This window comes from Xiphophorus couchianus, chromosome 20 (assembly GCF_001444195.1).
Source record: "Xiphophorus couchianus chromosome 20, X_couchianus-1.0, whole genome shotgun sequence".
In the NCBI taxonomy this organism is placed as follows: Eukaryota; Metazoa; Chordata; class Actinopteri; order Cyprinodontiformes; family Poeciliidae; genus Xiphophorus; species Xiphophorus couchianus.
In genome coordinates, this window is record NC_040247.1 from 507,916 (window position 1) to 523,404 (window position 15,489).

General features: G+C 38.9%; 1 protein-coding gene and 3 long non-coding RNA genes across 5 annotated transcripts; 2 read left to right on the top strand and 2 right to left on the bottom strand.

Moving 5' to 3' along the window:
• The first annotated feature begins 236 nt into the window (after nt 1-236).
• On the top strand, nt 237-1,185 carry LOC114136014 (uncharacterized). Its single transcript, XR_003593721.1, has 2 exons — nt 237-579; nt 786-1,185. It is a non-coding gene; the product is annotated as an uncharacterized LOC114136014 (long non-coding RNA).
• pde12 (phosphodiesterase 12) lies at nt 841-8,810 on the bottom strand. The gene is made up of 8 exons (XM_028003766.1): nt 7,929-8,810; nt 6,421-6,839; nt 5,835-5,940; nt 4,501-4,645; nt 3,279-3,357; nt 2,547-2,669; nt 2,254-2,459; nt 841-2,173 (listed from the first exon to the last, which is right to left on the bottom strand). Exons 1-8 carry the CDS (start codon nt 8,495-8,497, stop codon nt 2,057-2,059), a joined length of 1,764 nt encoding a protein of 587 aa, XP_027859567.1. The 5' UTR covers nt 8,498-8,810; the 3' UTR covers nt 841-2,056.
• On the top strand, nt 8,450-11,489 carry LOC114136015 (uncharacterized). 2 transcript variants are annotated; one of them, XR_003593722.1, is made up of 3 exons: nt 8,450-8,582; nt 9,987-10,048; nt 10,896-11,489. It is a non-coding gene; the product is annotated as an uncharacterized LOC114136015 (long non-coding RNA). The 2 variants fall into 2 exon arrangements; XR_003593723.1 differs by lacking the exon at nt 8,450-8,582 and adding an exon at nt 8,987-9,727 and having other exon boundaries at nt 9,987-11,489.
• A 1,655-nt stretch (nt 11,490-13,144) lies between these two features.
• On the bottom strand, nt 13,145-15,395 carry LOC114134984 (uncharacterized). The gene is made up of 2 exons (XR_003593501.1): nt 15,098-15,395; nt 13,145-15,018 (listed from the first exon to the last, which is right to left on the bottom strand). It is a non-coding gene; the product is annotated as an uncharacterized LOC114134984 (long non-coding RNA).
• Nucleotides 15,396-15,489: the final 94 nt, after the last annotated feature.

Consider the following 15,489-nt stretch of genomic DNA (forward strand, 5'->3'; position numbering starts at 1 on the left):
TGGTCATCCTTTACTTCTGTTGCCGAGTCAGGGGTGTTAAACTTCACCAACTGTCCAAACTTAAACCCTTATTTAACTCTAGAAATAAATATATTATATTTTTTTAAGTCAAATGAAAAGGAATAGAATTTCATCGTGTCACAACTATGCAATCATTTTTATTTATACTTTTTTTTAATTCCCCTTTAATGGCAGATCATGGTATGTCCCAAACAATCTAAATTTGCCTCTTCACTCTGACCAATCAGAGGCGAGAAGGGAAAATTAAAGGCAACGTGTAACTTTACTACCAGTGAAACGCCCGAAACGTCGCAATAATCCTGATTGATCTGACTGTTGTATTTTGGATAAAAATCATTTTAGATCAGATGACTGCTGCATGAAATCTTCGCATGGTTGGAGGGTTAGAATGCCAGGCAGAGACGTTGGAGTAGGAGACAAGATGATGTTTCAACTTTGGTTCCTTTCTACTCGACTGTGATTTGATTTGGGGTCGTAGTTCAGGTATAATTTGAACCTTTGAGATGCTAAACAGCTGCTCCAAGTTGCAAAAATATATTATCGCCACATTTACGCTTTGTAAGTACTCTATTCATTATTATTTATCTGCATTATATTCATATATTTATTATTTGAAAAGTTGTGTTAATAATGTGTACCCAACGTGTCAATAAAGAAATAGAGATTCATATTAAGAAGTTAAATGAAATAAAGATATAACCAAACTACCCAAATGATAAAATGTAAGCATGATTCCATCATGGTGTCTTTGTGTTTCCCTGCAGGGAATGAGCAGATTGTGGTCTTTCATTTCGTCCCAATCAACTCGCACAGCAACCAGAGACTTGAGCAGTTTATTCTGAGTTACAATATAAGGACATTAATTCCCATTTACAGTTCATCGTAGAGGTATTTGAAGAAAAACAAGTTTGGTTTTCCTTCCACTGTGCAGTCGTGCAACTTTGTGCTGGTGTATAGCATAAATTCCCAATTAAACATTGTTTTTTCATGGTTCCAACATGACGTGTAGCTGTTTCTTCTAAAGGAGTTTAGGAAACATCAAAATGAAGATTTAGGAGTTTGAGCTGAATGTGTCAATCTACACCAGGGCTAGGCAATACGGCTTAAAAATAAAGATCCAGATTCTTTCATACCAGATCTGATTTCTTAATTAATTACACAGGATGAAAGTATTTCTAAAAAGTGTCTTTTGTTTCAATCATCCCTTCTGTGAGTTGAATGATGGAGTATTAGGGCCAGGTTAGCGCAACATTAGCAAAATAAAAATGCAATTTTATCAGAAAAACATCTTATAATGAAGAGAAAAAAAAGTTGTTTTAATGAGAAAAAAGCTCAGATAGTTTTCAGAATTGGACATGAGCTGCTCAGATTGTGAAATTAATTTCATGTTAATGTGTTAAAAGATTATTTAACACTATTAATTACTACCTTATTTTTGCATTATTTTGACTATTGTTGTATGACTGCAGGTTTGTAAAACTGACTATTTTCCTAATAAAAAAAAATCACAGCCTGACCCTAATATTTTGTAATAGAGCTGTACAACATGCAATATGGCCGCCCTGACATCATGCTGAACTATGGAAACCCAAAGATCGCATTGGTAAGAAAAAAATCCACATTTTCCAAAAATGTAAACTTCAAAATCCGATTAATTGATAACATCGATTTATCGCCCAGCCCTAATCTGAACTTCACAGAGCAACAGCAGTAGGCTTCATTAACAATAATAATAATCTAATGGTAAACAATTAATATCTTAAATCTTTCCCTTTAACTCTGTCCAGAAGTGAAAACAGTAACTCAGTCTGTTGGATACTTGCGAAGTAAAATAATCTTCGTAGTGCTTTTAATTTAAAATGAGCGCTGAATATCAGTGCTGGCAATGAAATAACTGTAAAATGAACTGAACCACAACAACTTCATGAGTCTGTAGCGTCCAACAGATCTCTGGGGAAGCAAAGTCTCACAAAGACAACCTCGTGTTCGTCTGCAGGAGGAACTTAAAGCATCTTAATGAAAAGGTCAGAGGTCACTAGTTCCATAGGAGGTCGCAAACCAGCGCGATGTGGTCGGAGGGGTGGGCCACGCTGGGCAGAGCCTTGTGGGTGGTGACCTCCTGGTGGCTGGGCAGAGGAACCACCTGCTCCACCTGTAGGGGAAAAATAATCGGGTCAGATTCGGGTAATGATAAAAATAATTATCTTGAAACCAGGAAAACCATGAAGGTACCTGCATGCTCTGCGGCTGGATGAAGATGTAGTCCAGGCAGCCGTGAAATCCTCCCACATAGTTGGTGTAGGCCGGCTGCCCGCAGGCGCTCTGCAGCGGCGGGAAGGTGGAGCTCAGCGGCATGCAGCAGGACTCTTCCGGACCCGAGCTGCTCCAGTCCGCGTGCTGCGGAGGAACCGCCGCCTCGCTGAGCAGCTGGACCACACCTGGAGACGCGAGATCAACGACAAACCAGCAGATCAGTTCTGCTTCTGGTGACCAGACATGGAGCGACCTGACCTTTGACCTGTTACCTGAGCCTGGAGAGGAGTTGAGGTCACCACAGAAGACCAGCGGAGCTCCAGGTGCAACGTCAGCGATCACCTGGCTCAGGTGCTGCAGAGCCACGCCCATCTGGACCAGGCGAACATTCCCGCCTTCAGCATGAAATTAGGTTCAGTTTAAAGAGCCGTCGCCACCTCACTGCTTAATTAATTATGTTTTATTGATTACTGAAATAATCGTCAACTAATTTAGCAACTGATTAATTATTAACTGGAGTTTATAGACAAATCTGATGAGAGAACAACGCAGTCATAGTAGAAATTAACCCAAAACTGTACAAAAAATAAATAGATTTTGCATTTAAGATGAAAAGAAACAAAATCTGCAAATATATTCTACACCAAATTCCTCTGGTGTCTGTTTTAGCCTAATTTGGTACAAATTCAGTAAAAAAAAATCCTATTAAGCCCTTTTACTACCCAATTATTGCTAAAAATAAACATACAAACCGATCAGCCCCACACTGTGCTGATGTTACATCAATCAGAAAAAGCTGAACGTGTCATATGTTCGTGTCCTTTGCTACAAATGATTCACTAATGTTTATTTTATTATTTAGATTTATTTGCATTTTTTAATGTATTTCTAATATTGCATAAAAAGGCTTAAATGTGTCAAATCTGCAGAATGTGCAAATTTTTAAAATCCGATTAATCGTCAGAATAATCAATAGTTTAATCGATAACTAAAATACTCATTACCTTTTGGGTGCCAGTACAGGTGAGTGTTGGCCACACACACCTTCCTCTCTGAGTTGTCGAGGTCTTGGAGCACGGAGACCTGCAGAGGAAAGAACGCTGACTAAAACCGCCCAACAGTCACCACCATGAACTCACATCCAGTCCCTGCAGGAAGCTGCAATCACAGCTACTGACGGAAATCCACTCATCATTCACAAATGTTGCTTGAACTGCCATTTTCACCGGTCATCAGGCAACGTACAGAGATGTTCAGAGCACAAATTCACTACCACAAAACATTAAAGTACTGCTTAGGCCTGGCGCAATAAATCAATCATTTCCATTTAAGTAATTGATTGTTTTTCTCTTCAGTCTTTAGTTGGATGCTTTCAGCTGAACTAATCCTTATTATGAAAGACAATTTTGTTTACAGAAATTTCATATTTTATTTGTTGTATTTGTTGATTTATTTTAGATTTTTAAAATGTCTTCCAGTATTAAATGTTCATCAGAATTTAAAGTTTATTGATCTTTGAGAATGTGTTCTTGCATTATTGTACCATTACCATTATATTAGTTGAAAATGGTCTCAAAACAACAATATTATTGTTTATTGCAATAACCTCTGGGACAATTTATCGTCCAGGAAAATTTGTTACTATGACAGGCAATAAAAAACATTTTTAAATTGTAAGAAAAAGGTTATTTCAATGAGAAAAGTCTTGGAAAATAATTTTTTTCTTATTTTTTGTATTGTAGTTCTTCATTTTCTTCCACTGTATACTTGTAATACGAGTAAAAAAAACCCCATCATAACGTGTCCCTTATATTTTGTCAGAGTTAATCTGAATAAGTAGAATCTTGATTGTCAAACAAGATGGCCGCCCTGGGCGCGATGACATCACTCTGAACTTTGAAAACCTAACGAGAGCATTGGTGGAAAAAATCCAGATTTTCCAAAGATTAAATCTTAAAAAAACACAAATTTGCTTAAATGTATAAAATTGATTCATTGACCAGTTCTAGGAGGTGCTTGAGACTTTAAATATTAACTTTGTTAAAATCTTTTTTGGGAAGGCTATTACAAAATTAAACTTTTTTTGTAAAACCACATTATGGCAAAAACAAAGCTTGAAAACAATATGCAACTTTTTGAAAAAGGTGCTGCAAAAGCAGTAATTTTATGACGCATCAGTCACAAAAAGACATGCTGACTGCATGAGGAGCCAGTTTCTAGCTGTACCTGCAGTGCTGTGGACCTCTGCAGGATCCTGTCCTTCAGGCCGTTGTTCGCAGAAAGCTTCTCCAGCAGCTCAGAGTGTAAGGGGTCAGAGGTCAGGGCCTCGCTCAGCATGATGTCATGACGGCTGAGCAGACGAAACTTTGACCTAAAACACAGAAGGTGTAATTAGCATGCAGCTCAGCAGGGGGCAGCAGTGAGACCAACCAGACTGAACACAAACAGGTTCTACTGGCACCATTATCAATAACTTAGTGTTAGAAATCCATTTTATAGATTCATCAAATTTTTGTTTTTGAAGATTTAAATTTCGGAAAATCTGCATTTTTTTTCCACCGATGCACTCCTTGTGCTTCCATAGTTCAGAGTGATGTCATCACTCTTTGGGCGGCCATCTTGTTCAACAATTGTCTTTTACAGCCTCTATTTATTTCAACGTTGAATTCAGGTCACCTGTACGACTAAATATAACGACCAGGCTACAATTTCTGTTAGTTTTAATTACGTCATAATAGTCATAATATGGCAAGAATACAGTTGTACAACAATAATGTTGAAAAATGAGAGCATAAGGTGTAATATTATGAAAATAATATTGCACCTTATTACACCAGCACAGGTGAGTGTTGGCCACAAAGATTTGTGTGTGTGTGTGTAAGATTTTATAAGATTTTATGAAATTTAAATGAGGAATGTTGAGTGTCTTGTGAAGTTAGACTTTATTATACGTTTTACAGATAATACTTAATGGAAATATTTAATCCTTAAGCATCAAATTATTATTAGTAGCAAGACTTTGAAACAATTTTGTTTATTAAAGAATCTCACAGACTGATCTGCTCACAACAGACCGTGAAGACTCTAAACTTTTTCCTCATTAAAACTAAATTTTTCTCATAATTTTCAGAAGTTTTTCTAGTAAAATTACAATAGTATTATGACTATATTCTCGTAATAAACAGAAATTCTCATAGCCTGACCCTAATACTCCATCGCACAAATCACAGAAGAGAGGATTGAAATAAAAAACACTTTTTGAAAATATTTTCTCTCATTTGCAATTTCTTTTGGGTTTTTTTTATTTTTAGAAAATAAAGCTATAAAAAAATATTAAAATCAAATCTGGTCTGAAAATCTCTTATGTTATTTTAAGGCATATCACCCAGCACTATTTCTGGTCCAGTTGGATGTTTAATAAAAATCAAAAGATAAACTGGACTGAGCATTTTTCCACATGAATCCAGAGAGAAGAAATACTGAAACTGGGTTATGAAACTAATCCAAACGCATGAAAAATAACCTTTAATGGGATGAAATTACAGTTTATCTGGACTAACCTGCAGTAGAACGTAGCCAGTCCTTCATGCTGCTTCTCTTTGAGCCTGAAAACGCCGTCCAGACCGAAAGCATCCAGTGCCGGAGTCAGACTGTCCACAAACACGCCTGAGGAGTCCAAAACATTAAGATTTAACATCTAATAAAAACTTTATATTGAAGCTGTTAACATCAAGTTTTTGGTCAACTGTTTGTAACGGCATAGATTATTTTTTACACTCACTAAAGTCAATGCAAAAATATCTAAATTGTGATATTTTTATATCAAAAGCTTCAATCTAGATAAATATGTTTGCAGGTTTTTCCATGAAACAAAAGAAACAAATTAACAAAGAAAGAATGAAAGAAACAAGAAAAAAAAATGAAACCAACAAAGAAAGAAACAAAGACAGAAGGAAATAAACAAAAGAGAGAAAAAGGAGTTATGAGCTCAAACTACAACCCTTATAAACAGAAATCTCCAAACCAGCACCGTTCTTGTGTTTAGTAAACTCTGCTATTTTAGTATTTCATTCAAAGTGGACTAAATCCTTGGGGATTTTAATGTTTAATGAACTGGTGAATCTTCAGTTTCTGAGCTGCGGTCACCTTTATCCACTTCCTGCAGGCAGATGATGTCAGCGTTGTAGCCCGCCAGCTCCTTCTTGACCAGGTTCTGCCGGTAGTCCAGCTGCAGGGCGTAGGGGGCGCAGTACGGGTACAGCACCGTCTTGGACAGATCCGTTTGGGCGTAGACGTCGGCCAGGATGTTGTAGGACACCACCCTGAGCGCCGGCCACGCCGCGGCCCTCAGCGTGTACGAGTGGCGGTTGTCGAACGTGCACACGCCCGGTCCCGCCTCCACTGTTGCCACGGAGACCAGTTCTTTGGCCTGGCCGGTGCGGCTGCCATCTTTGGGAGTGCAGCGCAGCTTGAGCCTGCAGCCGATGTCCTGATTGGACGGGACGAGAACTCGCTCGCATCCGACCTGCGTCCATCCGCCTTCCGGAGCCGTAGAATCTTTAGGACTGAAGTTAGAAACAACCAGGAAGGACAGAAGAAGATTCAACAACACAGACGGTCTAGTCAAAGCATCTGCAACCTTTACAATCAAAAGAGCCAGCTAAGTAAAACTAGTTTAGAGTCACAAATGTTACATGATCATTTGAAAAAAATACTTTTTATTTTTTGATAAATATCTAATATAGAAACTGTGTTCTTGTGATTAAAGAAACAATTTTCTTTCTATTTTTAGGTTTTAAATCTAATAAAGATGCAAATTTTCAGTAATAAAATGTGTGGATTTACTTTTTCTTCTAAGGGATGCACATATCTGCAAGAAATGCTATTAAAAATACTCTAAAGTTGAAGTATTTATTAGGAATGTACAGATACAAAAATGTGTACATTTATTGATATCCAATATTAATATTGTCTAAAGCAAATATTTACTGATGTTATCTATATTTCACTACCGTTTTGACAGCTTTGGGGGAAAAAACACCAGAAAATGATAAAAATACATTTCAGTTGCTCATATCAGCTCAGTTTTATTTATTGGACTAATACAGATAAGTTAAAAAATGACTAATAACGGCCGATACCGATACCGATGCTGAGGTATCATGCAACCTGGTTAAATGTTCATTATTGATTTTTGAGTTTATTGATCTTTGAAAGCAAAGTTTTCAACATTGCTTGAAAATGATCTCAAATCAACATTAATGTTTATTGCAATAATTTCTGGGACAATTTATTGTCCAACAAAATTTGTTATTGTGACAGGCCTATGGCAATGGTGTCCAAACGTTTCTACCTGCTCAACGATAAACTCAATTTTTATGAAACTTGCATATTGTTAAGCATCCAAAACATAAAAGAGCTTTGGGCTGTTTCTATATTAAAAGAAAATCTGAACTTTATTCTGTTTCATCGGCCAAATAGTTACCATTTTTGACTTGTGGTCTGCAGCCAAACAAAATCATTTCAAGGGCCAAAAGTGGCCCCCGGGCCACACGTTGGACACCCCTGGCCGCTTTAATGAATAGATGAAAGCGAATGGACACAATCTTTTGAACAATACTGTTGTGAAATAAATAACAACAATCCACAGTTACCTAGTATTAGTTGAGTTTTCTTTGAACCACATATACTCGCAGTCCTGGAGGTTCCCAAACTCCACCTGCAGCTTGGGGCAGACTGGAAATCCTGCCATGAGGGACACTGGGAGCTCAGCTGTGGTGAAAGTGGGAGCGTTCCTCTGAACATTGTATTGAACTTCTCCCACCTGCAGCACCGCTCCGTCCTGCCAAGCCTCGCAGTTTGGCAGCGTGTCGGGAACCTCGTCCCCCTTGAAGAACAGCTTCACCACGGCGGTTTCCGCAGCCTCGCTCGGCTGCTGATCCAGCTTCTTCTTTGACTTTTTCGCCTTTGCCTGGTTCTTGGCGATGGTGTTGGAGATCCGAGTTAGGACCTTCCCCAGCGCCTCGTTCTGGTCCCGCAGCATGTGTTTTTGACTGTCCTCCAGGCAGAAGGAGATGGTGAGCTTCGGCTCCCCGGGAAGGCACCGCACCACGGCCGCCTCCATCCGACCGAGAAGGCGGCTGGATCTGCTAAAGGTACGCGGAGAGGAAGTGAGGAGGCAGCGGGGGAGCAGAGCGCAGGCAGCGGGTAGGTGCTTCAACATGAAGCCCTCGGCGGATGGAGGAGGAAGTAACCCCAAAATATCAGCAGCAGAAGAAGAATTAACCGAAGCAGACAAAGATAAGCAGGTTAGCCCGATGCTAAACACCCAATAAAATGAGCAATTTAAATTAACCTCCACTAAAGTGTTTAAAACACAAACACATAATACGTTCCTAAGGCAAAAATGCGCATATAGAGACAAGCATTAATAGTAGCAAAAGACGGCATTTAAAAACTTAACGAGCTACTTCTTCTTCTGTATGTCAGTGTTGTTTTCAGATAGCTCCATTCGTCCAATAGCACCTCCACTGGCCAAAAGTATAATAACACATGGCAATAATAGGTTTTATAAGTCCTATTCTCTCAATAAATTAGACTGAAACAGACATGCAAGTAATTCATTTTATAACGTGACCTTCATGGCGAGGGTCATATATATATATATATATATATATATATATATATATATATATATATATATATATATATATATATAATGGAGGAATAGCTCCCAAGCAAAAGTTTTATATTATATAATGTTGAATGTGAATTGTTCATGTATGTTTTATTTGTAAACAAATGCGGAAAATGGTAATAAACAGTTAAATGATAAATATTAAGTAATTATTGACTGAAAACAAGCTCACATCTTTTTGAAAAGATAGTTGTAAGTTAATTCTGTTTTCATTAAAGTGAAAGAAGACATTTACACTGGAAACTAAACCTAAAAAGTGGGGTCCGGAGCTCCCCCGAGGGTATGAAAATGATATCCAGAATCGTTATTATGTGAAACCCGTGGTGCACAGAGGGCCAAAATACGAAAAACCTAAATGAATAACCACATCATAAAATAATTGTGGATTTACTATGAAACAAATAACTGTATCAATGAATGTCCAATTGAATAATAAAATATACATTTTAAGTAATATTAAATAACAAAATGTCACCTTTAAACAATAAATCACTCTGTGTTTATTTATTAAATAAATATATGTAGCAGAAATAAAAATGCACTTTTTTAACCTCTATTTCAAAATCATGTTATATTGAGAATTTGTGAATTTTACCTCATTGAGCTATTTTTATTTCCTGCTTAATTAATTTTGCCTGTGGGAATCGCCTTTCTGCGCTCTGGCTGGTTTGTGCCTCCTGGGCTTCCGTAGCTCTTCCCGCTCTTCGCAGCTTCGCCTCCTGCTGTTTCCCCTCAGCCTGTTCTGCGCTGCTGAGGGTAAGTGACCGGAAAGGTTGCTGCGTGATATAAGATTATTTTCTGTGTGAAAGTAGCTGTGTATGCCGAAGTCTATTACACATGTTATTTACTATTCTGTATTTGCATTTTGTAAAGAAGTTTTGTGTAGTTTTGAACGTTATTATAAGCTTTATAAACGATTTCGCTGTCGCTTTTTTGGCGCGAACGTGTCTCCCATGTTCGCTGTGTGCTAATGTAGCGCAGCTTGTTTAAACACTTCTCTTATTTGTACGTTTAGGAGCAGAGTGCACACAGAAAGGTGGATAGAAGTGGATTCATATGTTTTAATCGCTTCTCCAGGTATTTTATTTTTGTTTATTTAACTCTGCCCCATTGTGTTATGTGTTCATGTGGCCACCAAGTGGCATTTTCTTTCTCTTGTTCTTGTTTTCATTTTTGTGAGGAGACTTATGTATTTTTTTGTTGTTGAAAATTGACTTTAAAAAAGAAATGTTATTGTCCTATTTCTTGGATGGTTGCAAGCTGAACAATTTAGGAACTCCTGGTGTAGAAAACAGAAATATTGTCATAAGCATAATGAAATCAAATGAAAAATCCTAACCATTTCACTCTCCAGACATGTGGAAACTCAATGTTACTGCTTCAAAGTAAAATAATTGCACATAGTAAGTCATACGTATATAATATAACATCATAATTTATGAGATTAATCATTAAGCAATTCAAAATTATAATTATGAGAGTGATTCAGTCACAGTTATGCAGTTCAATGCCAGGATTATGAGATTAAAAATCAGAATCTGATTAAACATAATAATTATAAGGTTAAGTGATTCAAAATTATAACAATGTAATTGTCATGTTTATGAGATTAAAAACTTTGAAATAATTTTTAAAAATCATAGTTATGAATAATTAGTACTTAATTGATTTGAGTTTTGGGAAATTACTGCAGCTGAAATTAAATATGTCTTGGTTTTTATTTGTAATATTTTCTTGGTATTTTTCTACTTTCCAGGCTTGGATTTGAGGATCCCAGTTTTATAATATTGGCAACAATTATAGATGCATGGCTAGTAAATAAAATCAAAATATCAAACCTTTAATTAAAACTTGAATTTGGGGTCATATTATGTTAAAGACTTGCATCAGTTTATAGACAATATATTTTGTCTCAATATTTCAGGAATTGACTACATCAGACGGCAGATGGGAGAACCTGCCCTCCCTAGCAACCGTTACCATGCTGCTGACAATGAGTATGAAAACGTCAAATTCACTTTGAAGTTTTAGCTCGGCTGAAAGAAGACGAGTGAAGAAAACTCACAGAGTGAAGTGGATGTCAGACCTACGGTCCCTTTGTGGAACCCCGGATTACAGAAAGAGGAACTTTATCAGCGAACATCTTTGGAAAGTGATGGAAAAAGCTGCAGACGGACCAATACTTACTTTTGCTTTTAATTTTGAGAAAACCTGGAGAATTAGATGTTTATATCAGTATTGTTTCTTTTGCTCTGTAGTTCAGTAGTTCTTTGTGTTTCTAGTTATGCTTTTCTTAGTTAGTCTTTGCCACTAGTTTTATTTTGTTTCGTTAGTCTGGTTATTCTTTAGTGATAGATTTTTTTGTGCACGCTCCCTCGCCCCCGTCTCTCTCTACTCAGTTGGACTTTCTCCCCTCACACCTGCGATCAGTTTGCCAATCAGTTCTTTGTTCAGAAATCAACCTCCTAATACTTAAGTTTTGAATTTCATCATTATTTTTATTAAATCATCAAATTCAGTTGCTGCCTCTGTTTCTCTGCATTTGGATCCTACAGCTTCACCAACCTACAACGTTTTTCATACAGCTAATATGAATCTGTCAGAGATTTACATATGAAAGTCTTCCAGCCCAGATGTTTACATTCGGAATGATTACTGTCTCTTTAAAGAATGAGGGAAAGCTCAAACTTCATCATTGTCCTTTATATTGTGGAGGAGTCATATTCCAGATTTAATAGAAAATCACAAACATTCATCATTCAGGTGTGGATTCTGGATAACCCGACTCATCATGACAGAGAAGGGAGACACATATTTCCAGAAATAATTTCTAACAAACCCAATGGATCCAGATGTTATCTGTGAATATTAACTCAGAAACTAGAAAATTCCTGAGGAAATGTAACCGGGGCCTGCCAAAGTGTGCCCATCGGTTTGGACCCAGCGTTTTGATGCTAAACATGAGCATCAATGCTAAGCTTAGCTCAAAATTCCAAAGTAGCATGTGGAGAATCACAAGAATGTTGACTAACCTGGACTTGCACCATTCAGTATGATAAAGTAAGTGTATCAGCTAAAATTAGGCAAAATGTTAATGTTAGCGTGATTTCTGTCAGTAGCATGTGGGGCATCACTAGCATGTTGTCTATACTTGACTTACTCCATTCAGCACACTAAACATGGCTAATAAGTCAGAAAAATAGTTAATAGATCATTTAAGCTAAAAGGCTAATGCTAATGAAATGCCTTGCTGCACCAGGCAGTTCCCTAACCTGAGAGAAAAAGATGATGCAGAATAATATTATTGCACCGCCTACGGTGGTGCACTAACTTGAGGGGAATATTGAGGCTTTTATTTTGAAATTTTCAGTAAGCTTCATTTCAAAGGGCCAAACTAATCCCACGTGTGATAGTGGTTTGTTAAATCAGTCACATAAAGCCAAAAACAGCAATTACATGATGTAAAAATTGTCAAGGCTTTTATTTTGAAATTGCGCAAGGCAGTTCCCTAACCTGAGAGAAAAATATAATGCATGCTAATATTATTGCACCGCCTATGGCGGTGCATTAACCTGAGGGGGATATTGAGGCTTTTATTTTGAAAAAAAACGTAATGATCACACTAATTAAAATGTCTAACAGTGTTTGAGTTAAATCCGTTATTTACTGTCCAAAACAGCCTGTAGCTCTAAATGGCAGCTCAGCCCTCTGTTTTAACTGAGTGTTGATTAGAACTACAGTGATGCGTATTTGTAGTCCTAACCAGCAGCCAATCCCCTCCTGTGTTCCGTTGCTATGGTTATCAATCCTCTGCTAACTGTCATGTGTGTGTGTGAGACAGAAAGGTGGAGAAAGATTTCTATCTTTGTGAGACACCCCATTGGTTTATATGGAAAAAGCAGTCCGAACAACTCCTTGCCGTTCAGGAACCGAGAGACTTATTGGAAAACCGTTTGAAGCATATGAGAGGGCTATTTGTCGTCTATAAAGAGACTTTCTATTGGGTGTAGAACAATAGGTGCCTGCCCATAGTAATGCATGGAGGCACTGACTGCCTCCATGCATTACTATGCCTCCATGCATAGTGGAGGCATTACTATGGGCAGGCCCCAATAAAGTTTATGAGTCTTGTATCATGAAAAACACGAAGCAGTGAAGAACAGAACCCAAGTCTCAGAGTTTCAACTAAAGTATTCAATCCAAATCAATTTTGTTAAAAAAACAAAGGTTTTACACCCAGAAACTGAGATCGGTTTATCATAAACAACATTTCAGCAGCTTCACAGCATCTGTGGAAAAGATGTTTCTCATCCAGGTGGACAGTTCATGTGCAGGGTTGTTGGGGACATGCAGGTCTCCGTCCCTCCATTGACTCTGGTACATGTTCCAGAAATGTTCCTGCTTCTCTGGCAGGAAGTCAGTCTGCTCTCCACCAATCAGCTGTAGAAGCAATTCCTAATGTTGGAGACCGACCCGTCCTTTCTGCCACCTGGTGTTGGAGATGTGAACCCCAAGGTATGTGAGCCTGGTGACCATCTCCACCCCTGTGCTAAAGATGTTGAGGATGAACCTGGAAAGTCGACTGCTGGTGAAGAAGTCCATCAGTGGGCTGAGGACACAGTGTTCAAGATGACAGATGAAGATGTCCAGTTTGTTAAGAAGTCCAACATCCAGTTACAGAGTCAAGAACCAGAACATCAGTCCAGTTTTAAACTGATCAATAAAGTTTCATTTGGACTTTTGGATCTTCATGCTGAAAACCTCAGAGCTGCTGTTTGACCGCTGAGATCTTCATTGGTAAGTTTTACTTTACACAAAGTGCTGATGTACGGAAACATCTTGTCAGTGAAGGTGTGTCTGAAAGTGTGTATGTTTGTGTTAGTATCCAGATCAAAGGACGATAGCTTTCCTCTGTCCCAGTCCAGATTCACTCTGATCCTCTGGAGTTTCTTCTGGACTGAGAGAAATGTGGGAGGAGCTGGAGGAGACCATGTTTTGTATTTTTCTTCATAGAAACACAGATGCAACAATCCAGACTCTATCTTTCCCTCTGTCAGGATCTGTGTTTTTCTGTGTGTTTATTTTGAGTTTCATGTGTATCTGTGTCTCCGTGTTGTCCTGTCTCCCTTTGATTAGTCCCCAGGTGTTTCTCGTTCCCTGATTACCTCTTGTGTATTTAGTGTCACCTGTGTCTCTGTGTCTTGGTCGGGTCCTTGTCGGTTCGTTCCATGGGCCCAGTCTGTTTTCTCGTCCCTCGTTTACCGGTTGCTACCGGCGTCGAGCCCTGGCTTGAGCTCGGCCGTGCTGCCCGGCTTTGGGACCGTTTTGGGGCTGTGTTTATTTCCTGGATTACTATTAAACCACCATATCTCATCTCATCCTGAGCCTGCTGCGTTTTCCTCACCACCATACACCACCATTTCATGACACCCTCCCTCTGGACAGACTCTGCTGTCACACCAAGTTCCAAGTCTCCACCATCTCCAGCATCAACATCCCAGCTGTGCTTCCCTGAGTTAAAGCCTTCAGAGCTCAGGACCGACCACTCGACCTCAAATCTCTCTGGATTATAAGGAAGTTGCTGTTCCTCTCCTAGAGTCAAACTGGTCAGATCTTCAGTCAGGTGGAGTCCTGGATGATCTCTCTGTGATGCTGAGCAGCTTCATCAATGTGTCTGAATCTGTGGTTGGTGTGTTTTTCTGAATCTCTGCAGATGGAGCAAATGGGATCTCGATGGTTCAGACAGAAGAGTTTGAGTTTCTCAGCGTGCAGACTGCAGAGATCCTCTGAAAGTCTCTGATTTCTCTGCTGTAAGAAAGTCTCACACAGGTTCTTCAGAACCAGATTTAAAGGTGGATCAGACCTTGAAGATCTCCTCTTACAAACTGGACAATCTCTTGATGGTTTCTCTCCCCACCAGCTCTTCAGAGATTCCTTACAGAAGCTGTGGCTACATGACAGAACAAGCGGATCCTTAAAGACGTCCTGACAGACTGAACAGCAGAGATCCTCCTCTAACCTGGAAGCCATTTTGTCTTTGAATGAAGCTGAAAACAGAGAAGGTCCAGTCAGTCACGGCTCCCTCTCTCTACTAACTTCCCTCAAAGTGTTCTTGGTCCAACTCACCTTCAGTGTGAGCAGCTTGAAGCAGCAGAGTTGGAGGTTTCCACTTTTCTCTCCTGCAGCTGGACTCACTGAGAGGAAGCTGCTAGTTTGGTCTGAAGGTGAATCTGATTGTCTGGGAGTCTCTGCAGGAAACAACGATCACAAACTGTTTCCTGCTTTAGTTCACCCAGCTGGGGGCAGAGCTTAAACCTGTCAAACTTGCTGCCTCACACATAATTGATGTGGTAAATAAATGGTAAATGGACTGAACGTATATAGCGCTTTTCCAGTCATTTTTGACCACTCAAAGCGCTTTACACTAGAGTCACATTCACCCAGTCGCACTAACAAACACACACACATTTATACACCGATACGCAGATCGGTAGGCAATTTGGGGTCAAGTGCATTTT

What these genes read in the sequence shown, in the direction of transcription:
- pde12 (XM_028003766.1), bottom strand. Translation starts at nt 8,497, where the DNA reads ATGTTGAAGCACCTACCCGCTGCCTGCGCTCTGCTCCCCCGCTGCCTC. An exon ending in GAAAACTCAACTAATACTAG is followed by an intron (nt 6,840 to 7,928) that starts GTAACTGTGGAT and finishes TTCTAACTTCAG; the next exon opens with TCCTAAAGATTCTACGGCTC. An exon ending in CCTGCAGGAAGTGGATAAAG is followed by an intron (nt 5,941 to 6,420) that starts GTGACCGCAGCT and finishes TGGACTCCTCAG; the next exon opens with GCGTGTTTGTGGACAGTCTG.